Raw genomic sequence first — 25,194 nt, forward strand, 5'->3', positions numbered from 1 at the left:
ACATGAAAAAACAGCCAGTATTTTCCTTATGTGCAAAATAATAAACTCATTTGCACCCCATGCATTGCAACATGGTTTTGTCCAGAAAACTTGAGAAAGAAAACGTACAATTTTTTTTCCTTAATGAATCAGGCACACTGTGATTGGTTAGCTCCGACCCCTCCTTCACTGCTAGCAGGGGCTGGCTTCACCACTCTGTGTACACTATGTACATGTGCCTTGTGACTGAGAGGCAGGCAGAGTATGCTGCACGGCTGCTCCGATTGTGCTTAAAAACATAATCAGAGCAGCCAGGCAGGACTCTCTGTATGCCTAAAATTTGCCCATTAATTATTATTTGTTACAGTAGATTGTATTTCGCAAGGACCGATAACATGAGATTAGAAAAGACATGCTAAAAGCCAACAAAATGTAAAGTAAAAAGCAAAAATAATGAGTTTCTTTATTATTATTATTTCAATAAGAATGTAATAATAATAAGCTTAGATGCAGAGTTATTTAATTAAAGTACAAAAAAAATCTGATGGATCTTTACCCCTGGCATTAATATTTTACCAGTAATCTTTTTAATCTGTGAACTCCCACTCAGAAATATATATACTGTATATCTCTCTTTCTGTTGTGATCCTGAAAGTATTTATTATCAAATATGTCTGGCAAAATCAGTAAAAGGAAGTTGTGGGTGGAAAGATAGATCCACTTAACATACTCTATTAGAAAATAAATCACTTTATGCTGAATTATAGCCTTACAATAACCTTATGATTAGAACATGCAGTTTAAACAACTTTAAAGCAGCAGTCTCAGTTACTTGTTACATTTTCACTGACTTGCTCTTCCCCCTAGTTTTACTGCTGCACCTCCATTTCTGTAATACAGCACCAGATTATTCCACACAGCCTAAGGGGGTGTGACCACGCAGACCAATAAGAAATCACAAACAAGGAGTCTTCAGCTTCATATCTCAGCAGCCATTTTGCAAAGGTGAACTATAAACTTTTTTCTGGTGCTATACTGCAGAAACAGAGGTGCCCTGGGCAAAAACTGTTTCCGCACGCAGTAACCATGGCTTCACTAAGGGGAAGAAGCAGGTCAGTGAAAATTTGCCAAGTAACCGGAAATGCTGCTTTATCCATACTTCTCAACTTTTTATTTTGTCCATCCGGGACAAAACATGTGCATCATGGAGGGGACAAGCTACACCCCCCAGGGGTCTCTCCTATTTCCCTCTATTAAAAAAAGCCCGGAAAAACGGCAATAACCAGTGGCACTCCTGGCAGTAAGGACAAATTGCTCCAAACAGTCCTGGCAATAGGCACAAAAGTCTGTCGGGACAGTACCCTGAAACCGGCACTGTTCTGTCTGATGAGAGACAGCTTTACCTGAAAGATTCTTCATATTACCTTTCAGACACCATCCATAGATATGTACTAATTGACTATGCAGACACTAATGGACTATGCAGACACTAATGGTCTATGCAGACACTATGGGACTATGTAGACACAAATGGACTACGCAGACACTAATGGACTATGCAGACAGTAGGGGACTATGCAGACACTAATAGACTACGCAGACACTAATGGACTATGCAGACAGTAGGGGACTATGCAGACACTAATAGACTATGCAGAAACTAATGGACTTGGTGGTAATCACAAAAACGACTATGGAAAATCCGACATCACTTTCTCCTTGATAGGAGAAGTGCAAATTTCAGGATTTCTTCTTATTAAGGTGGTCATTTAAGGCAGCTCCGCATCTACAATGTAGACTGTACACACGGCGCTTCCTTAAATGACCACCTTAATAAGAAGAATGGGCAGGTCGCACTTTAACATGACGTTCTTTTTAAACGCCGGACTGTTCATTAGCCAAAATTGTTTACAGCAGTTATTCCAAGCAGTCGTTATCAGATGAAGGTAGGAATCCTCAAATTCGCACTTCTCCTATCGGAGAAAGTGCTGTCGGATTTTACGTAGTCGTTTATTGGTACCCAACCCAATGGAGTATGCAGACACTAATGGACTATGCAGACACTAATGAAGCATGCAGACACTAATCGACTATGCAGACATTAGGGGATTATACAGATATGAATGTATTATTCAGACAGTAAGGGACAAACCAGTAACCCATTGGTGAAAACTCATTAAATTTCCACCAATAATTAAAGGGACCACTTCCACACTTAAAGCCAACCACGTTTTAAATTCTGCTTCTAGCTGAATCAGCAGAAAGTACTGGTAAACCTGATGGATTTAACTATACTTTGGTACAAAAATAAAGAGTTCATGCAGATCTGACTACTTGAGTAATAACATTACAATATAATTTAGAGAATAATACTTTTTACCTTGTAGGATCTTGCAACATATCCACTGCTTCTCTTAACTGGTCTATCATTCCTGTACTAATTTCTTGATTTTCAGAATTTTTCTTGCTACAATGCAAAACAAAAAGTAACAGTAATAAAAGATGACTGAAATAATTCTGAAGATAAATTTGTTATACATGCTTCAAAAACCCAAAATTTGGATTTTGTTTAAAGTGCCCGAACCATATTTCTTAGCCAGCTGAATGTAACATCAGACTGATTCATCTCCTAGCATGCAGAATCTGACTTGACTTTTCTACCACCTCTAAGGTGGTGGAGATCAGGTGTCATCCTAATTAATAGGGAAAAACACATTACTATGTGTACTTTACCCACACTAATGAAAACATTGCAAAACACAAAAGTGACACATGTAATCATAACAATTGTCTCTGCACTCTCAATTTAAACCACAAATTAGACTAAACCAAGCAGTATTTTAGGAGACAAAATGTAGTTGAAATTATGTTTCACCCTTTTTACCATCTACAATTTGAGGTGGTTCCACAACCTGCTCATCTAGACAGAGACTGATTTCCTGGCAGCAGTTTCCAGGACCATGAAGTGGAACTATACCTTAAAATGAGTTTGCTGGACAACTAGGTGCATTTGTGCAAATAAAGAAGCAATGCTGTAAATATAGGTATAGGTATAGTAAAGTGGTATACAATGCACTCCATTATAGGATTATCTTAGTTTACGTGAGATTACTAATCTTGGAATGATCATAGCTTGGTCTTCTTATGGCACTGAGAAAGTACTGAAGTTCTATGACAATATCCTGGAAGCATAACTCCATAATTATTAATGATATCTAGTCTCCCCGTGTTATTCCTGATGTTTGCAGGTGCTCACCACTGAGGGATCTTGTCTCAAAACTAGTCCCCTGTAACTGAGCCAAGGAAGCTCAATTCTTTCAATCAGTTTACCTGACCCACTGACAGAAGACTCTCTATGAAGATTTTCCAGTTACTGGATAATAATGGAAGAGGGGCACTCTCAGGGGTTAGTACCCCGGGTATGAACAGACCAATATGGCAAAAAGTTAGCAAAGCAACATGTTCATACAAAATGAGAAAACATCATGATCCATTTACTAAACACATTGATTTATATAATACAACATAGTGCCACATTCCTGTCAAAGTGGAAAATACTATTGGTCAGAAGGGCTGCTACATATGATCCAAAGCTGCCTGTCTACCATTATTGTAGGACGTGTAATCTTTTACTATTCAGCATATATTCCAGATCACATAGAGAATGTTAGTTATGTCTGGGCCCAATTGCAATATTGTGGTGGAGCCCTCAAAACACCAACATTATGTCCTACCCACCATGATGTCTCCTCCATCCCCCGTCAGCATTACTAACAAATTGTATGAGTACTAATTGTATTATTATCAATCTGGCATATGAGCCTGAACATTTAATATACAATCACTCTATTCAATTATTTTCTAAAATCATTTAAGTGCCCGAATACATGTTTTAGGAAACCATATTAAGTTTGTATTTAAGGCCTATTTTTTCCTCTGGGACAGGGCCCCTGTGCTGCTGGTCCCCATAACAGTTGCTTGGACTGCTACGACTAGAGTTTAACCCTTGTGTCATAGATCATCTCACAAGCAGTGAATGATGATAGAAATATTGTTTCTCCTAATTGTATACAAACTAACAAAACTTTATATACAGCACATTTACGGTAATCTAATGCTCAATATATAATATATTCAAGCTGATATCATTTTACACACTGCTGTTGTTGAACGTTGAGCTGTGTTGGTCTCTGACATGTGTGCGATATCCCATGTACAAACATTGTTGTGTTTTTATAATAGTATGAGCTACACCAGTGTGGACCACAGTATGAGCTACACCAGTGTGGACCTCTTGTTGTGTAGCACTGCAGTCACTTTATACACTCACCTATTGTGTATAGGCCACGGAGTATCCTCTTGTATTTGCAAAGGTTCATCAAATTCGGCTGATTTTTCCTGTAAGCACAAAGTATTTCATAGTGACTACACTAGGTTATATTTGCAGCAACACGTATAAGAGTACAGCATAACCAGCCCCTTCAACATCTTATGCGGGCTAACTAATAACAATGAAAGCCTAAAGAAGCACTGTTGAAAGTTAAATTCTGGTAATCGTAGACCAATGGTGGAGTAGAATAGTGTATAGTGAGGGCAGCACAAACTCTGAATACACCTCTGATGGTACTATACAACTACACAATACGACTATTTATAGAATTGAAGAAATACATATAAATAAATATATATATATATATATATATATATATATATATATATATATATATACATAGGGCTGTACTTATAGAAATGAAGGAATATGTATATATATATATATATATATATATATATATATATATATACATACATATAGGACTGCTACGTATGTGGTTTTCACAGGAATATCCAGCTGTGTGCTAATGGAAATCTTAATCCTGCAATGATTTTTCTTTCTAGAATTCACCCTGATGTAATTAGTATAACTGATTGATGATATATATGTATTGCTACTTCTGGTGTATGAAATCATGGGGTGAATTTTATGGACTGAGCAATCTTTGGGCGTATTATTGAAGCTTTCAGGCTTTATACTTATGAGAGACCCGGTCTAAATATTCTGGGTGTCAATAAAGGGAGAGTAATAAATTGTCTAGGATGTGGGTATTTTGCTTCTAGCAGCCAGCACAGACTAGATCGGAGGCAATGAAAAGTGCCTGGTGTCACAGGCTTGAGCCCAGTCTAGTCACATGTCAATGGGAGCGCCTAAACAGGTGTAACTGTAGAGGAGCACATGTGAAGGAGGGCACACACAGACTCTGAAGGGGGCAGGAATGCAAGTTCTTTATTAGGATATTTTTATAAACATATTTAATGGCAAATATCCAACATACCTGACCAACACAACACAACTTCTCTTCCTCAGACAGAAGGCTAAAGCAGTCTTTAGAATTTGTATAGTTATTTTATAGTGCACAAAAAATACACACAAAATATGTTGCAGAGGTTTTCGCACAAGTCAGTGCCCATAGAAAAGTATGGCAAGGCCTTGCACTAAAATAATTTTTTAAATAACTTATATTTATACCATAACTGAAACCCTGCCATCCCTACATAAAAACAACTTCCAGAAATCCCATGAAAAAATTAGATTTTTTTTTTAACATAAATCACTGTGGCAGTCTATAAAAAGAAGCTTAAAAATAAACATTTCCTTGATTTGTTTCTCCAGGCTGCTATTAATGATTTATAATTCTGCACGGTGTCATGTGACTACCATGGCAACCACAGTCACATGGCAGATTTTGTTGGGAGCAGACAGGCTTTGGACCGCACCTCTGAGCTCAGTCTGCTCGTGCATTGTAAAGGAAAAGGACATAATGATTTGTAGCAAGACAGCTAAGAAAAACAATTATCAGATGAATGCTTAAAAGGTACTTAAATTGCTATTTAAAGAAACAAAAGTCTATGTGGGATTTCTGCTTTAAAAAGTAAAAAAAGATTTATCTAGCTGACTAGTATAACCTTTATTTTAACACTTATTTGTGCTGTGCATTGTGATATTTTAAATTGATGTGGTACTTGTGTTTAAGAAATAGACCTACTGCAATACAACAGCAGGTAGTTTCTCTAGGAGCAATTGTATGACTCATGCAGTATTTTATCTCTACCCATTAAAGCAGGCCTGTCCAATCTGCTGCCCTCCAGGTGTTGTGAAACTACAAGTCGCAGCATGCCCTTCCAGCTATCAACTGGTTGTCTACTGGCAAAGCATGCTGGGGCTTGTAGTTTCACAACACCTGTAGGGCCGCAGGTTGGACAGGCCTGCATTAAAGTATTTCCCCAAGCTTACCACAGATGATGTTAAATCATCTGTGGTAAGCTGGCATTTAAATGGATATTGAACCTCGTTTACAATACCACTTTAAGTGATTTGTAATAATTGCCAGAAGATTTCCCACTGCTCAATTGCAATATACCGTACCTGGCTGTAGCTCATAAACTCAGTGTGGTTGGCATCTGCATGTATTTTATATTGGCACATTGATTTCTCTGCCTGGCCAGCAGCAATCATGACATAATCCTGATGACATTCCACTAAAGCAGAAAGGGTGGCAGGGAAAAGAATCATGAAAACAACGGTAGTTGTAAGTAAAAGTGGTTATTCAAACTTTCTCACATTATACTATGTAGAATTGTATGTCATGGTATTGTCATATGTCAGATTATAGCATTATGTGATTCCAACTTTGAACATTTGCCAATCATCTAGTTTGGAACCATCCAATGGACATTCATTATCTAAATTAACTGTTAAAATGGAGGACACCACACTGCCTATAAACGGACACTTATGTGGTTTTCCCTCCTTTTCTTAACAGTTGCCAAAGTTTTACAGGGATCTAGTAGTAACACTTTCCTGTGCTCATAGGTAGCACAATATTGTCATTTCTGTCACCACGATAGTTCAAATCTAAGTATCATGATTATTTACTAACATTACTCTAAGGTGCACACCTGCTCTAAAGCCGTAATAATCAGCAATTAGCTTTTGTCTTTCATGTGCAAGTTCTGCAATTAATGCAGTAACTATTGGATGCTATGGTTTTGGTGCAGATTTGCACAATTCAGCAATTTTAGTAAATAACCCTCATTGTGTATAACTCATAGTTGCCCTGGGGCAACCTCCTGAATCCTGCCCTCTTCATTGGTGAAGTGGGTGGGGCTTACTGAGGCATCCTGGGCCTGCCCCCTGCTGTGATAGTCCGATATTTGTAAAGCGGCGGGGCCTAACAATGTGATTTGCGTGGCCACGCCCCCATGACGGAGCACCCTTCTGGAGATCATGCTGCCCAAGTTGACAATTATGGTATAACTACTACATTTATGTTTGTTTGTGTTTAGTATACTTATATGCATGACAATGTGTACATATTTGCCCATTATCTTTGGGTACATTACCCATGCGCTATTTGTGCTATGTCCCAAAGGGAAAAGGTTCTTGATGGTAACATGCAGGGATGAAACAGCTATCTGTAGGTGAAACCACCCACATATAATCAGTACAGGACTCATTAAACCTCTTACATTTCATTAAGTTGTTAAATTGTTGGTCTAAATCTTCTTTTGCAAAATTCTCCTCTTCCAAAATGTCTGACATTGGCACGCTAGGACTAGCTGACTCTTCATCACAAGGCTGTGAATAAATGGATATTGATATAGTTGTTTAGTTGTTAAATAACTAACAATGAGGTTGATAGATTCAAATCCCACTGTCAACTCAAAGTTACTTTGTCTATATTGCAGCAAGAAAAATGAAACAATGAAAAACAATTGTGTAGCCTACAAATAAGAATGAGAGATAAATACCTGACTCTAAATGAATAACTCAAATATAATTAAAATACTAAGTAAATATTTTACTCATAAAATATAGAGATGTTCACTGACCCCCGTGTTTTGGATCTGAAGTAAGTTCATATTTTGGTTTTGGCAAAACTGCCCTCGCGTGTTTTGGTTTTCTAAAAAAAATCTTTCTAAAATCCCTATTTTTTTTTGCTAAAATCACTTAATTTGCTCTTTATTTGTTACTACATTATTATTATTAACTTCAATAAAAATTAATTTCCAGTCATTTCCAATCAATTTTTGTCAAGTGTCAAGAACACTGCTACCCCTGTTTCAGTGTGAGCAATGGCAAAGAGCAATGTCACTTAAGAATCGAGAGTGACAAGAACACTGCTACCCCTGTTTCTGTGTGAGCAATGTCGCTGGATCTCTTGGGGAGGGAGGTACTTATGGAATCCAAAACCCGTGAGATCCGACAATACAACAATGACGTTTTGCTTCGATTCAGATCTGAGGACGTGCGAAAGTACCGAGCCGGCTCGTGAGCCTACTTGGATCCCTTAAGTTCGGGTGGGTTCGGTTATCAGAAAACCGAGTCTGAGCATTATTAATAAAGAAAATTGAGACACTGATTTCACACTCAAATACCAATTAGCGGCAACAAATAAATTCAAAACTAACACTTGCAAATGATCAGTGAATTTTCTCCAATGAATGCTACTAATTCACACAAACCCATTAACAATACAATTATTTGCAAGTCACTGTTATTATTATTTCTGTTATGGTGGAAATACAGCATGTATCACCTTTATTCAGCAGTAAATATTAATTGTTTCTAAAAAGCAACAACGATTTGGCTAGCTCTGCTTTGATTGATGTATCTGTTATGGTGAATAAGTCACTGTTAAGAATGGGGGCCCGAACGCATTTTAATGCAGTATGCTTGTGTGTGTGTACAATGCACTTAGCTATTAAGGGTTAAAGTTTTAGTAAGCTCCATGGCATCAGCCAATGGAATCCGTTGGGGAGGTCTTCGGATTCTCTATACAGGTTTTCCCACTTGGTTATTCTGACTCTTTTGCTCCTTCTCTCCCTTTGCAATGTTGATGTTGTGATTTATGATATGCTTGGTACTAATTTTTTCTCTCCCTCGTTACAGACAAGGCACATTTGGCATTAAGAAGGCATTGCGGTCAGCGGAAAATACATACAGCGCTTTCACTGATTGGCTGCAGGTCACTTCCCCCTTCAAAGTTAATGTGACTCTTTGTCCTTTTTTGTGGGGGACCCACTGACCTGTTTTGTATGGGTACATCTTTGTGAGTCTAGAAGGGGTGTAGTTTCTCTGATGTCAGTCTAAGCGCAAGTCATTAGTAATAGGTGATATCCGTGGTTTAGTGGATTTCGGGTCAATTAGCCATCCACTCTTTTGGTTCAGTAATGGTCTGTTTAGCTGAACTTGCATTTTGTGTTCTCCACCACCATTTCAATTTTAATTAAAACTAATTAATTTAATTTAATTAAAACCACATGACAGGTGCTGTTCCATGTGGGCAGAAATGCAAGAGAGGCAGACAGAAGATTCTGCCTCTCCAACACAGCGCGGATGGAACAAGGTATGTTTGAGGGAAAGGGGGGGGGGGGGAGTATCTTACTATAATGTGTGGTGAAAGGGAGGGAGGGTTTTAATATAATGTGTAATGGCATTGATTGGGGGTCTCAATATAATGTGGGTGGAAGGTAGGCTATTCATTTAATGGAGTGTAGGTGGGGGCTAATTATTTAATAGGTGCTATTTTATTTGTGGGATGATAGTGCGGCAAATAATTTATTGGTTGGGCTATTCAAATTAATAGTGTGGTCTATTAATGTATGGTGAGGTGATGGGACCTTTAATTTAATGTTGGGGTGGCTTGGGGGTATTTCTTGAATGTGGGCCTGAGTTTGGGGATGGTTGTCGGAAATTGTTATATTTATTAAACGTAAATTATTGTTGGCGATGTTTCGATGGAGGGAAATAGGTTTATTTATTAAATGAGAATACTAGTAATTTAATATTGGGGCTGATTGGAGGAGAATAGGTCTATTTTTTAAATGGGTATGCTATTAATGTAATGTCAGGGCTGACTGGAGAGAAATAGATCTATTTATCAAATGTGAAAACTATTATCTTAATGTTGAGGATGAAGGGAGGCCTAATTATTAAATGTGGGTGCTGTTGATTTAATGCTGGGGCTGGTTGGAGTTTTCTACATTCCATGCACCCATTTATTTTTCTAAATAGGGCCTCCTACATTTCAGGATCCAGACAAGCAGCAACTGATCTTAAGACACCAGCAGCCATAAGTTGTGAAAGTGACAAGAACAGGTAGGAGAGAGCAGGACAGTCTGACAACTGTCCTGAATCTGGTGGGGTAGTCCTGAATTTGGGTGACTGCCCAAATTCGGGACTGAGGATTTGGTCCGGCTGCAATGACAGTTGAGAGCTATGTCCTGCTTCACACTGTACTGCTTCTGAAGGCAGAGCTGTATCACCTAACAGTATTGCCTGTGTATTTGTGTAAAATGTGTCTAAAATAATAACCATGTTATGTTACATCATAAGGCAGGGGGAGCCCTAAGTCTCACAGGCTCCCAGAGCCTTAATCCAACTGTGGGGCACAATGGTTAGTGTTGATGACTGACGGCACTGAAGTCATGATATGAGTTCCAACCAAGGCCTTATCTGTGTGGAGTCTGTATGTTCTCCATGTATTTGCGTGGGTTTCCTCCCAAACTCCAAAGGCACACAGGTAGGTTAATTGGCTTCTGACAAAATTAACCCTAGTATCTGTGTGGTAGGGAATCTAGATTGCAAGCTCCACTGATACAATGATTGTTGAGAATGATTAAATGTTCTCTATAAAGCTCTGTGGAATATTTAGGCGCTATATAAATAACTGTTGACAAAATAATTTGGGTCGATTATCTCTACTAAACTTAGATTTCTATCCTTAAGGAATCAGGCCCCACATGTGCAATACACTCAGCTACACTTCCAGGTGAGGTTTGAGAGTCCATCTGTGGAGGAATTGCAATAAGACAACGTATTATAATAGTTTTCCATAAAATTCTTTTTATGTATTGTAGTCATTGGCATCTTAGATTCTTACATTACACTAAAAAGGGGAAAACACTTGCAATGATCTGATCACAAAAGATAAGATAGGGTTCTTTCAATTTGCAATTTGCATTTGGTTATTGTGGCTTGGGTCTTTACGGAGTTAAAAAAATATATATGTATAAAATATTTAGGTCTAAATTGAAAAGAGTACTCCCCTGGTCATATAATGGGATTCAGGAGTGCCTGTGGTGACAGACTCCAGAACCAGGTCCAGGGACCGGAGAGTGGCAGTGCCAGAACCAGCTGCTCCAGTAGGGTTCTAATGAACTCTGAAGGAGTAGTGCATTTGAGAACCCCCAGCTGCAGGCAATTCCAGGCTCTGCCCACGGGATCTGGCTCCAAACCTCTTGGAGTTCAATTTAGCCCAGCTGGTTCTGAGGTGGCACTAGACCCTGGTATCAAAGTCTTGGAAATAAATCTATGTAGGAGATATAAAGATTTGAACCCCCAGTGCAGACTTACAGACCCAGTGAAAACCTCCTACCATAATAATAAATTAATGTAACCAGGATGACCCTCATACATAGATAAGGGGGTCAGTTTGGATTGGTTACATTGGCTGTGGCTAGCGTACTTACTCCGAGCCCTGTGTAAGTAACTATATAAAAGAAGGGTTAGAAGCCCATGTAAAGTTGTCTAACATTAACACCTTCAAGTGGTTTGCCTATGCACTCAAAGGAACAGCTCTTTTTTTTTTTTTCCTTTAAAGTACCTTTTATTAATAATTACATCTTATCTTTAACAAAGTTACAAAATTTTCCAAAAGGTACATTGACAAATACTTGTACATATTAAGATAGACACGCTGTACAACTTTTTCTCACCATGCTTTTACAGAGCAAATTTGATTGCGTGTTAATCTTGTACCATGTAGATGCTGTTTTTTATTTTGAACAAAGCAGAGAAGAATAATAAAAGGAAAAGAAGAGAAGGGGAGGGATAAGTAAAGTTGGTGGGCAAGAAGGGGGGGGGAAGAGAATTGGATGGGTAGGGGGTAAGGAATTCACGCCTTTGACAAGAAGGAGTAGTCAAATACGATAATTTCAATAGAGGACCGGCCTAGAATTGAAGCATGGGTTGATTATGGTGTGAAGCCCATGGAGACCAGACTTTATGGAAAGACACGGAGGAGCCCCTTAGCACACTAGTGATGTGCTCCATTTGGTAAGTGTGCCAAACCCGACCACAGACCATTTGGAGAGTAGGGGGTGCGGGATTTTTCCAGGAAGCAGCTATCTGACAAGTGGCCGTGCTAATTAGGAACCGCTCTTTTAAGAGATAGTCATCAATACTACTAAGATCCTGCTTGTTCCTGTGAGACACCTGTCTCTGCTGTATTCTAGTTACACCTTAATCCCCCTTCTGTCCTGTGTTAAACCCAGCATTCTACATCAATGCTCTGGTCACATACCCAGCAGTGGTTATCCAAAGTAAGCAGTTAGGAAAGAGTCAGCCAGAGCAACCAACAACCAACAAAGAGGTGCTGCAGCATGCCAGGCGCTATCCCTGTGCTTTCGCTTCCGTACAGGGATGGACGCCTGCCTCCTATGGCGCGCTTGCGGCAACCAGACGTGCAACCTCCAGCCACCTCCTGGATGGCTCTGCGCATGTGCGTTCTGTTGCTGGGCAACAGGACGCTATTCCTGGTTCTGGTAGCGGTAGTTCACGTCACCGTCGATGGTAATTACGTTTCCTTCCTTCCCTTTTTTTATACTCGACTCTGGCACCATTTGGGTGCCATAGTATTGGGTCCCCTTACTCCAACACTTCCTGTGTCTGACTTGTATCCCTTTGCTCCTGTGTATGACCTCGACTGTATCCTGACCTGCTCCTGCTTCTCCCTTCTGGCTTTGGTGATTTATTCCTGTGACTGACTTCGGCTGCCTGACTACGTTTGTGGATCTCCCTTCGGTACCTTTCCTGCTAGCGCGGTCTGACCTGGATTTTCTGACTCATCCATCTAATTGCTTCGCTGTATACTCTCATTGAGGACCGCTACCTGCGTGTCTCCTAAGTCCAAACTCCCTTGCGGGGGTCCCTGCTGAAGACTAGAGGCACGTTAGACTCTGCACCTCTCTGTAGAGCTCAGCCAAAACCAACAAGCAATCCTCCAGTTTCATAAATAACGTCACACAGCAGCAACAAGACCCAAGAAGTCAAAGTGTTTCCAGATGCCGGGAACTAAGTGTTGGCAGAAATATCCTCTTGTAACTGGGAACATCACATTGGTGTGTCGTTGACTGACACAGGTGTTCATAGGCTTTATTATTTAAGTGGCACCAGTAGGAGTAGCCTGCGACAACTAGTTGCTGACAATCTATGAAACCCTACAAATTATAATGGAGGGGGTTGGCAGAGTAAGCCTATTCTGTCACAGTTATATTTTGTATATCTACTAAACCTTTTTAACACAATTTTTTTAAATTCAATATAAAAAGGGACCAATACCTACATGTAGTGGAAAAAACAATTATTTGGGGTTAAATCAATATTCATGACAATGTAACCTATTATTAATAGGCTATGACTATTGCTATGAATTCCCATGAATATTTCTTCATACTACACTGTGATTATGTGATGGACCCACTTAAACATTCTGTTTCTTTGTCCTTCATAACCAGTCAGTAAAAATGTTGCTAGCCTATACAATTTGAGTTTAAAGGACAGTAATGTTAAATTAAATATCTCATAAGAATACAGCTATGATAGACATGATTTATGTTTGCATGATCGAAAGAACATTGTCCTCTGTGCAGTTTTCAAGTGTTAGGGAGCAATTCAATTACTCACAATGAGCCACCGGACAGCACCGCAATATCCGCCAGCACTCATTTCCGGGTACTACAGGCACTGTCATTTAGACTTCATAATATACCTGTAACCCCATAAATTTAGCTGATGATTGTGTTCAGCTGCATATTCATGAATGTAAACATGGTAACCAGAGCAGAACCAAAAATATTCGGCGCACCAAGCATAATGTTTTCTCAAGTAAATCAAAATAATCAGTCTTAACCACTGCTGCAGTAGCCTAAGAGAAGGAGACTTTCTATCTAGCTCTGTGGCTTGGCAATGTACTCTTTCATCCAGATGTTTCCTAGCAGGGTAATAAAAATGGCTCTCTCACTTCAGTTTAGCCAAGAAGGTCATCCCACAGGTGAAACCCTCTTAGTGGTTTCCTGCAGCTGGGACTCTATTTTTAACTTTCCAGGATGGAGAGATGTGATTTCACCAACAATGACCACAGAAATAAATGATTTTCATTTTCAATGAAAAGACTGAAGAGTTGTGGAATAGTTCAGTACAAGAGGCTAAATAGCTGGCAGATAATTCTATGGGCTTTCTACTATTGACTGATTACAAGTTATTTATGGTGGTCTAGGTAAACGATTAGGAGGATTTATTCGCTGTTTCAAGAAAAATTACATGGGTAGGTAGTTGGGGGAAAAGGGGAGATACAGTCTTAAATGAACAATAAAAGCATTAAGTATAATAGAGAACAAGCAATAAATCAACAGTACCATTAGATAGCTGAATACAGGGCCTGATCAGCCAACAGGCTGACCAGGCTGCAGCCTGGGGCGCTGGGTTGGGGGGGGGCGCAGCAGCGCTGTTTAGTTGGAAAAAAAACAAACCTTTTTTTTTGCCCGAATCAACCCACCCGTCCCCTCCCGCCCCCAAATTCCTACCTTATGCGGTCCACCCATGTGTATGGAGTCCACCTATGACTCCATACACAGGCTCAGCTGCAGTAAGCAAAAGACGGCAGATGACAGCTAATCAAAAGCTGTCAGCTGCCGTCAGTGCTGTGCCCGGTGCGCTGTTCAGTGTGGTCACGTGAGATGTTAACATCTCACATGACCACCCTAAGCAGACAGACCGCGCCCGCACTGAAACAACAGTCACCGCCGGAGAAGAACAGAAGATGAGATCACATTTCTCGGCAGGTAAGTAAAAGATTGAATGGCTGCCCAGGAAGTAATAATACACGGGGGGGAAAGTAATGCATTTGCAGGCACAGGCACAAATAACTACGGGTGGGGGGGGACTCGGGGGATGCAGCACAGGCACAAATAACTACTGGGGTGGGGGGGCAGCACAGGCACAAATAACTACTGGGGTGGGGGGGGCAGCACAGGCACAAATAACTACTGGGGTGGGGGGGCAACACAGGCACAAATAACTACCGGGGTGGGGGGGGCAGCACAGGCACAAATAACTTCTGGGGTGGGGGGGCAACACAGGCACAAATAACTACTGGGGGGGCAGCACAGGCAGAAATAATTATTGGGGGGGGGCAGCACAGGCACAAATAATTACTGGGGGGGCAGCACAGGCACCAATAATAACTTGGGAGGGGGGCAGCACAGGCACAAATAATTGCTGGGGGGGACAGCACAGGCTCAAATAATTACGGGGGGGACGCTGCAGGGGGATAAATATTTTTCTCTATATGGGGACCAGAGGTGAGATCATGACTCGGGGGAGGGGGGGGGTAAATAAGCTGCAGAGGGCATAAAAATTATAAATTGGCTAAGGGCTGGGGGTTTAATGTACTGACTGTCAGGGGTTCATAGATGTTAGTATATGATTGTAAATAATTTTCATGTCTTTTATTATCTATATATGCCTGTACTAAAGGGTTGTTTTATTTTATCATAATGGATTGTTGTGTTGTAATCATTCAGGGTTTGTTAACATTTTGCATTTTTGCACATTTTCAATACAGGACCCCAAGGTTTCAGAAGCCAACTGACAACAATATGTCAAGAACAAGCAAGAGAGGACATCAGGTAGTCTACGCTGCAAGATCAGGTAAGAGAGAACAGCAAAATCTGTCTAACATTGAATGTGGATTTTTACTTAAGTGAAATTTTAATGTGTTTTCAAACTGTAGGCCTGATTCATTAATTTAAGGAATTAAAAAAATAAGTAAGTTTTTACTTGAAGAAAACCATGTTACAATCAATACAAGGGGTACATATTAGTTTATTATTTTGCACATAAGTTAAATACTGGCTGTTTTTTAATGTTACACACAAATACTTGCTAGCTAAATGTTTACACTGCAATTTAAAGTTGACCTAGGACATGACCTACCCTAACTATAAACCTGGCCTCACATTTTAATTTACACCCCCCACCAATGCAACATGGTTTTGCCCACGTGCAAAGTTACAATTTTTGGGGGATTTCCTTTCCTCAATGAATCAGGGCCTGTGAACAGCAGTAGTGAAGGATTTGCATTTATTGATGTCAATAATAATACACATATATATATATATATATACACATACATACACACACACTGGTAAAGTGGGCTGGTAGACTGTCTCCTGCCTTAATTGTAAAACTGTTCTAAGTTTCCACTCTGAACACTGTGTATAAATATAGAAATATAGGTATTGGCTGGGGCGGAAGGCACGACGCCGGGGGGGGCGGCAACCGGTGTGTTAGCCTGGGGCGGCTGGAACCCTTAATCAGGCCCTGGCTGAATAAGTACTAGGTAACCAATAAACAGTTAAAGGTTGTTGGAGATTTAGATCCAGAGATAAAAGTATATGCATGCCAACCACCTTCATTTTAAGTGAAACTCCTTTGCGTTTTCTTACAAGTCAGGGGAGGGCATAAGTATGAGGGTGCACAAGTCCGGGGAGGGCACAGGTGTGTGGGAGCACAAGATCGGGCACGGCACAGGTGTGTGCGTGTACAAGTCCGGGGATGGCACAGGTTTGTGCGTGTACAAGTACAGGGATGGCACAAGTGTGTGGGAGCACAAGTCCGGGGATGGCACAGGTGTGCGGGTAACAAAGAAGTTTCAGTGATTATAAACCTGATTACACTGCTCACCACAACTGTATGTAAGTGCCTCTTTCATGCTGCCCCCCTCATTTTTAACTCCCCCCCGTTTTTTAACCCCTCTGTGCCCCCCCCCCCCCCCCCCCCGTTTTTTAACCCCTCTGAAAACTATGACTCTCTCTGTGTTCCCTGGTTTCTTTGGCTAACTTTGCTATAAATTTGCAATATTCTATTATATAACACTTGTGGATTATTCTATTCATTGATTTATGGTTTCAGTCACTATATTACTGTCTATTATATAACAATACTACACTTTCTTGGTGCCCTATCCCATATATTTTGTTCTATATAAAGATTTGTGTACTTTAGGGCAATGTTCCCATTAACATAATGTATTGTCTGTTGGTTACTTACTACTATGGCATGATAACCACAGATGGTTCTACAGATTCTAAACTCTACTTACTTATAGTGAGAAATTCTAGAGAGAAGAACATTACAGCCAGCCATAATACATAATATAGTTATTTGTCAGACAATGTAAAACAACCCATGTGTATAGGATGAGGTTCAAGCAAAAGCAATTGATTAAAACCGTGCAACTCGTTACATTGATAAATGATAACTTACCTCTATTGCTGATAAACGCTTCTCTCCATTGTCACTGCCAACACCAGAATCAGAGTCCTTTTTTATTGGGAAGATGTCTTCCATACTACAGGTGTATAAAAATAAAGCACGATATTATAGCATATACATAGTACATGTGGCATACAAATTGACAAGTCATGCACTGTAATATTTAAAAGTGAATAGTAATTTGCTTTAAAAAGTTGTGTTGCTAAGGTGAATTTGACTAGGGTAAATGCAACTTGTTGTCAAACAGATCATCACAAGGCTCATAGCAGCACAAAGTATTTCAGGAAATCAGTGCTGATCTTGTGGGAGGCACTGACATGTTCACTTAGGACAATGAGATGATGAGGGGAAATAAATCAAACAGGAAGCTATAGAGAGAGACTGATATCTGATGGAGCACTTTCTCCTAACAGCATAGAATATTTATGTGAGGCTCCTGTCACAGTGATGCGGGAAGAATATGATGTCAAACTCCTCTCTATATGGGATGAAGGTCATACATCTGAATTGTTGCTTTCTTTTGTTATTCTTTTGTTATTTCTGTTTGCTTCCTATTGTCCGCTAGTGAGCTCTACAGACAGTCAGGAGCCGGACCCAGCAGGGGTCACCTGAGGGGGCTGGATAGCGAGAGAAGCCCACCAATCGAGACCTTTTGCAACTCCCCTGGGCAGGCAGTTCCTAAGGTGGGATTATGAGGTGATTAAAGAGGCTACCCTTGGAGCTGGAGACGAATGTGACTGACTTTGGCCAAGAGGTGATGCTCTGCCAGAGATGTAATGTGGAACCTATCTCACTGGATTTATTTGAACTGATTTCCTCACTTGTTGGACCTGCTATTGTTAAGGGGGCCATGCTGTATTTAATCGTGTTCTGCAGGATAAATCATCCGTCTATTTTTCCTCTAATACAGTGATTTGGGAACCTTGTATTTTCACACCCTTTAAATTAAGTGTTTATACAAATGTGCTAACGGATATTCTGTGCAGCGCCCCAACACCTGCTGCTCCTTACCTTACCAGGTGGGGGCAGCATCTTCTACTCCTCAGACTGGGCCGTGTCTGTTTTCATTGCAAAATTTCTGAATGTAAACTTATTTTCTACCCAAACCCAGGTATGTACACTCACCTTTCCTCAACGTGCTGCGGCAAAATTGGTCTCTCAATGGAATGAAGATAAAAAGCATCGCCCGTCTTTTCCATTTGACAAGCCTGTATACTTAAATATTTGAATATATGTATTTTGCCTTTAATACAAATCTAGAAAAGATGAAGAGTGCGTTGTATTAAGATGCAGTTAAGTGTAGTTCTCCCCAGATGGTTTCAATTCTCTGTACCCACAAACATATTACTATGACACAATCCTGTCCCAGTGGAATAAAAGTCCATAGATGGGAAGATAGAATTAGTAAACAATATGTTGAAATACTCTATTCAGACTTAAATTACTAGTTTGCTGTTCAAATGGAGTGCCTTTCTCCTTGGTCCTACCAACAGTTGCATTATAATAATAATATTTTTATGACAAACATTATTACATAATTTGTATATATCTTATCAAATGTTTACATAAATGTTCCATGTATAATGTATTGTCATTTACAACACTGTTCAGTGCTCAGTCAATGTAGTTTTACACATTTATTTTATTGAAATAGAAACAATATATTGTACAGAACACTGTATTCCCTATGTAAATGGCAAACAATAAAACAAAACTAAAGTTTAAAAGATAAGGCATATGCAATCCTACAAAGAAAATATTAAACATGCAATTACAATATATCCCTGATTGTGGGTTATTTGCCCATGAATCAATCTCTCTCTCTCTCTCTCTCTCTCCATGCGCAGTACAAATTTGCGTATTTTATGCTAAGCAAACCTAACATGATCTTTCTACTGTCCACCATGACATTAACCATATCAATTGAAATGTAATGTAACAAACAAATACTGGTAGAAATATAACTGTGTAAATGAAACTATAGTGTCATAGACACAATTTATAAATACATGCTATACTCTTTTGTAAACATGAAATCTGGCACAAGTAACACACAGGTTTTATCACACATCACACCCACTTAATACTTTTATTGGCTGACTACATCTACCATCAGGTGGAGATCAAAGAGTAAATGCATTAAACTGTGATTCTGGCTGATTAAATCTAGCTGGCAATTTGCCAGAATCACAGTTTAATGCGTTTAGCCCCAGGATTGAGTATTTTTTTGTGCCCATATATGCACCATTTTGCATCCAATTAAGTCTAAAACCGCCTAATTGGCTGTCAAAACTGGGCACCTTAAAACTTACTATGTTTTTAGAGGGCTATGCTTTTAGTCATGGCACAAGAAGTCAGCAGAGCTCAGGCTAGTATGGGTTTATGTGTTAATGGATGTTCCAGCAACAGAGGGTACTAGTCAAATTTACATTTGGGACCACTGCAAATTTATGTATATTTTCCACTTCAAGATATAATCTTCACAGTGAATACAGTACAATACACAGAGATTCAATGGCCAGTGATGTGGCTCGGGAACATCACTCATAAAGGTGCAAGGAAAAATGAGCGCAGATTCCAGCCTTAACAACGGCGCAAAGTGTCTCCGTGAACATTCCAGAGAGACCACACGTCAAATTGGATCTCCCCCTAAATGTAATGTTTTTACTGAATAATAAGGTTTATGATACTTTCTATATCCCTTCATATGGCAGCGAGCACAAATTCCTCCTTGCCATGTGAAAGAAGGAAATTGCAAACTTTAAAAAGTTTCCTCTGTAAGTTTAAACTGGTCTGATCAGCTAAATAACAGTGTTGGAAAGCTTTGTGCCCACGTACATGTTCTAGTCCAAAAAAGTATAAAATAAAATTGTTTTTTTCCTTTTCTACATCTGCTGAATTTAAACCCCTCCCACTCCTTGTATGTTATCTCTGTTCTAAAGAGAGACCCAGAACATAGGTGGACAAAATAGACTCAAATCTATAGACTGTGTGACAAAATCACGGGAATGGTATTTCAGGTCAGACATGTTAGTCACAGGTTTCTGACCTACATATTTTAAAAACCCCAGGGAGATTATTTTGTGTGAGAAGGAGCTTCCCTAAAAGTGTGTTCACTTTTAGAAAAAAGCTGGTAAGGGTCCCTGGGGTGTAAATGGAGAGAGAAGAGAGGGCTCCATTTACAAGGTCCAGTCCAGGTCTTTTGTTCTGCCAGTCTGACAGCAGACTAGTTAATGGTTGAAATGGGGAAAGGGACTGCAGGGTCTCTGTAAGCCTGATATCAATTGTGAGTAATCCTTATGTGCTGGAACATCTTATGTTTTTGTTTAGTATGTTAATCAGGAGTGACATATGTTTAGTTAGAGCCAGACAGGCAAGGTGAATTTTATTTTTTTGTTTCTGCTCAATAAATCTGACTGAGGCCAGTTGTACATTGGGCTTGTGTTACTTCTCTGCTGCTGTACCCCACCATCTACCCCAGGAGATGGCACTTGGCCCCTAACACAGTTACAACGATAATATGGAACATGACTCACCTGGGCTGGAGGAGACTGCAGTGGGTTGTTCTCAAGTACTAATACTTGTAATTGCACCATTTTTCTAAAACAAAGTGGTAAAATCAGGACTTTATTGCAGGAAAAATCTAATTTTACCAAGGGAAGATCTACAATTTCTGTAAATAAAAAGAAACATTTATTTAGTGACAATGGATCTGGAAGAAAATGTCTAACACTTGACTAGCAATAAGTCATGAAGTCTGAGCTCCTATGTAGTGGAGGTTATATCTGATCTCAGTTACTTCTACAAGAAAAACAAATAGGTAGTATTTATTGTATGAGTATTTGTGCTTAAATTGTAAATGTAGTGCACCATAGAATTTCACAAGTATACATATTGAATATGCTACAAGAAAACAACATTCTTTTTAAATAGCAAGAAAACTAGTCATAATTGGGGTTATTCTATAAAGACACCATGTGGTGGTCTCACCAATACTAACCAGTACAGAGCAGCTTTCCTACTCAGAGTGAAGCCGCTCTGTATTGGTTAGAGTCTGACAGGTATGGGCCTATCACTAGTGTTGTGGCTCCTCAAGTAACATGTCATCAGCATTCCATATAGGGTTTTTTTTCCAAAGGGATTTGCAAGCTGCAACAAAGAAGCTGATTCGACCCCCCTCCCCCACGCACTTAATTGAGAAATAAAGTGGTGAAAGAGGGTGTGTCGGGGTGTTTTTATTTTAATAAAGGATATTTTACATAATGTGAGAGAGTGTGTTTTTATATATACAGATAGATAGATAGTTAGATATATAGATAGATAGACAGATAGATAGATAGATAGATAGATAGATAGATAGATAGTTAGATATACAGATATGTGACATACTAGTGCTTAGGAAATTAAGAATTATGTCACAGCTGCCTACTATCCCTAATTTCCAAGGAAAGTCCCGGGTTTTATTTGAGCTCTGTCCTTGGGAAAATCCCTCTATTTCTGCAATTCTTACCAACTATTCTTATTATCTGGGCTTTATAATTAGATAATAATTAAAGAGGAGTATTTAAATGCATGCTATAATCATCATTGTTTATAGGGTCTCCCGAACTCCCGGGAGAGCAGATCACTCTTCCAAATCCCGCCAACTTCCTAGTGAAGTGGGCAGAATGGGGGCCTTTAGGATGCAGTTTGTTGCAAATTGTGTAATTTTGGTCTGCCCCCTCAGCAAACTGAGATTATTGCATTGTGTCACGCATGGCCAAAATGACACGTGGCACCCTGTCCCCTCCTCACTTGTATTTTACCTCCCCTCCGCAAAATCCCTGGGAGGAGGAACAAAAAGTAGGTAAGTATAGTTTATTTATAAGCTGCTGGTCAAATTTGCTACATTCTCATGAATTTTAGTTCAGCCCACAAAATGGTTCTGTGTAGGTGACAGGTCCACTTTATAATCCACTATCGGCCAACCAGCAACAAGTTCCTAGTAGCCCAAGCTATGAGCCTCAACTGCAACCTGGTTAGGAAACTTGGAGCACTAACAGGCCCTGTTTTTTAAGTCAGAGATCTATGTATCCAGGCCTGATAGGAAATGCTATTTCTTTATGCATATGAAGAGATGCTGATATCATTTGTTGAAAACAAGACAATCCTTCCTCCAGTGTCACCTCACTTACAGATAAGTGAATCTATGAAATATGTAAACAAATATGTATATTTGCACATACAATGCAGTAATCACCGTCCTTGAACACTTACCTTGAGGTAGAACCTTCAAATAATTTCTCCTTATATTTAATTCTCGTAAAGACTTCAGTAGACTTATTTGCTGTGGCAAAGATGTTATTTCATTGCAGCTGATATCCTGTACCAAGTAGAATGTCAGCAAATGAACAATGCACATTCAATGTTAGATATAGACAATTAAAACTCTATATCAATGGCTCGATTGTGTACCGTATACATTCTCTAGCTATAAACGGCTTGTAGGACAGAGACATCGACAATGGCACTCTACTGATTGGTGAAGCCGTGTAAATTGACCTATTAACAGCTTACAGAATCCAGAAAGAAAATGGAACAAGAATATTTGCATGCATTTATCTTCTAATATTTATATTAGTTAAATATAAATTAAAAATGCAAAAATAGTGTTAGAAAATGTGAAGTAACCCCTAAGCTGCCATAAAATGAGTTAACTAGGTCATGGAGCAAAAATAATAAAATAGTAAACACATCTGACATAGTAATGCTTTTCTTATTGTAGCATTAAATTACATATGGAGGTTGTATGAACAAAAAGTCACAAGCATATCTAGTTCTGATGATTGCTCCACTTTAATAATGAATTAGATGACAGCATGACTTAGATGACAGCAAGTGCTAAATATCAAATTAGCAAAATAGTTTCTATTTAGACAAAGTGCAGATTAACTAGACGGGGCAATATTATGCAACCAGATAACTGTGGAGTGTAATTAACTAAATATATTTGGAGTAATAATGGTATATCTGTTGATCATAGGACAGTTGGATAATCACAAATGGCTATAATGTTAGGCCCCTGTTGTGGCTCTGGGCTACATATTACACACTATAAAATTGGAATGTTATTTCACTTTGTGACTACACAATCCTTGCTATATGAAAGGTGACGTTACACAGCAGAGCATAAGTGTAAAGCATCACCAAACAATATTACATACAATATCGGCCTCTCTAACATAATTGCTGCTAATGACAATTTGGGAAAATTATATTGATATGCATCATAATGTACATTCAGAAATACATTATAGTCATTGGTGGAAGTCAGGGTGTATATGGTGGTATGCCATCCCGCCACTACTCCTACTCAATTGTAAAACTATCAAATTCCATTCACTTATATTCCTGTTACATTTTTCATACCGGCACTTCTAAATGTCCACGTCGACCATTACATATAGTCATACCTGCCTCAAGTGGCCAAGTTTAAAAACCACAAGTTGTAAGTGCAAATCGAGTCATTGAGGCCCAACATTACATAAATCAGGGAAATCTTGTAATTGGGGCAATCTTCCCAGCACACTTCACTACGAAGTGGGCAGGATCCTAGAGAAAGACCTGGGGGAAACTTCCCTTTACAATGCAGCGCCGCTTTAAATTTAAGCGCTGAAGAGGCTAAACACGCCGGATATGAAGAATCCGGAGAGTCATAGGGGGTAAATGTATCAAAGTGCGAGTTTGCCAGCGTGTTTAAATCGCGGCAAGTTGTGAAAAAAAACCATGAAATGTATCAAGCTGTGATTTTGACACTCATGTTCAAAATCGCTGGTCATCTCTGGCGATTTTGTGCGATGTAAACACTCCCGAGTTTAGCTAACTCTCCTGTGTTTGGCAAACTCTCCTGTGTTGTAACAGTGAGTTGTAAACCCATCACTGTTACACTCACCTGTCATACAGCTGCCGGAGCTCCAAATGGTAAAGAGCAGATAAAAGTTTAAAAAAAAAAAAGCGTGAGGTCCCCCCACTATTCATGCTTAACCCTAGTGCTGCCTGACTAGTGCTGGTCCCGATTTTCACTTTACCAGCACTATGCAAACCAGCCAGGGTTGGCGGCACGATTTTGACAGAAGCAGAACTCTGGCGATTTTGCATGAAATCTCAGCTTCATACATCGGCGAGTTTCAACTCTCCCGAGAAAATCGCTGGAGTTGCAAAATCGCACTTTGATACATTTACCCCCTGATTTCCAAGGGGTAAGGGAGAAATACCCAAACTTCACGAGTCTCCTTGACATTCTGGTATATTAGTCAAGTAAGCCTACAGTGTACAGGAATTACCTGAGGCAAATGCTTGTGGCTATTAAGAATACATGTGTCTAGTATGACAGTAAACCTATGCAGTCTGTACTGTAATGATGAAAGTGTTTCTCTTATGTACCTTGGAGCACTATATAGCCATGCTCAAACCAGTGGTTTGTCAATATGTCAATAATATTTAGTATAATGCACTCCCTAATGTATATTATAATAATATTAGAAGTCACAGAGGATATCTGTGACCATATAAAAGCTCAAGGCTGTAGGCCTCATAGCGGGTGCATTATTTTGTATACTACACAAGTTTTCAAAATGAACACTGAAGTGATGACATCAGAACTCACCGATCACAAGCTATAACCTTATTTGTGTATCACAGTACAGATACCTGCAAAAAGACTGTCCACTTAGTATTTTAATCACCTAACTCTTTCTCAGATATGGATTATTTATTATTGTCTCCTTTAACCCTTATTATTTCTTTTACACCGATCTCAATTCAACTTGCCACTACACTGC

At 39.5% G+C, this 25,194-nt stretch overlaps 1 protein-coding gene across 6 annotated transcripts in view; it reads right to left on the reverse strand.

The window, feature by feature from the left end:
- LRCH1 (leucine rich repeats and calponin homology domain containing 1) overlaps positions 1 to 25,194 on the reverse strand; it is a 203,188-nt gene that overhangs the window by 65,046 nt on the left and 112,948 nt on the right. For all 6 annotated transcript variants that reach the window (XM_075199714.1, XM_075199711.1, XM_075199713.1 and 3 more), the window contains exons 4-11: positions 22,631 to 22,736; positions 20,911 to 21,047; positions 18,500 to 18,630; positions 17,366 to 17,450; positions 7,504 to 7,612; positions 6,401 to 6,513; positions 4,310 to 4,377; positions 2,360 to 2,446 (exon numbers count right to left, since the gene is read on the reverse strand). In XM_075199714.1, coding sequence (XP_075055815.1) covers positions 2,360 to 2,446; positions 4,310 to 4,377; positions 6,401 to 6,513; positions 7,504 to 7,612; positions 17,366 to 17,450; positions 18,500 to 18,630; positions 20,911 to 21,047; positions 22,631 to 22,736 — 836 coding nt within the window. The remainder of the gene's footprint in view (positions 1 to 2,359; positions 2,447 to 4,309; positions 4,378 to 6,400; positions 6,514 to 7,503; positions 7,613 to 17,365; positions 17,451 to 18,499; positions 18,631 to 20,910; positions 21,048 to 22,630; positions 22,737 to 25,194) is intronic.

This window comes from Mixophyes fleayi, chromosome 2, assembly GCF_038048845.1.
Source record: "Mixophyes fleayi isolate aMixFle1 chromosome 2, aMixFle1.hap1, whole genome shotgun sequence".
Classification (NCBI taxonomy): Eukaryota; Metazoa; Chordata; class Amphibia; order Anura; family Limnodynastidae; genus Mixophyes; species Mixophyes fleayi.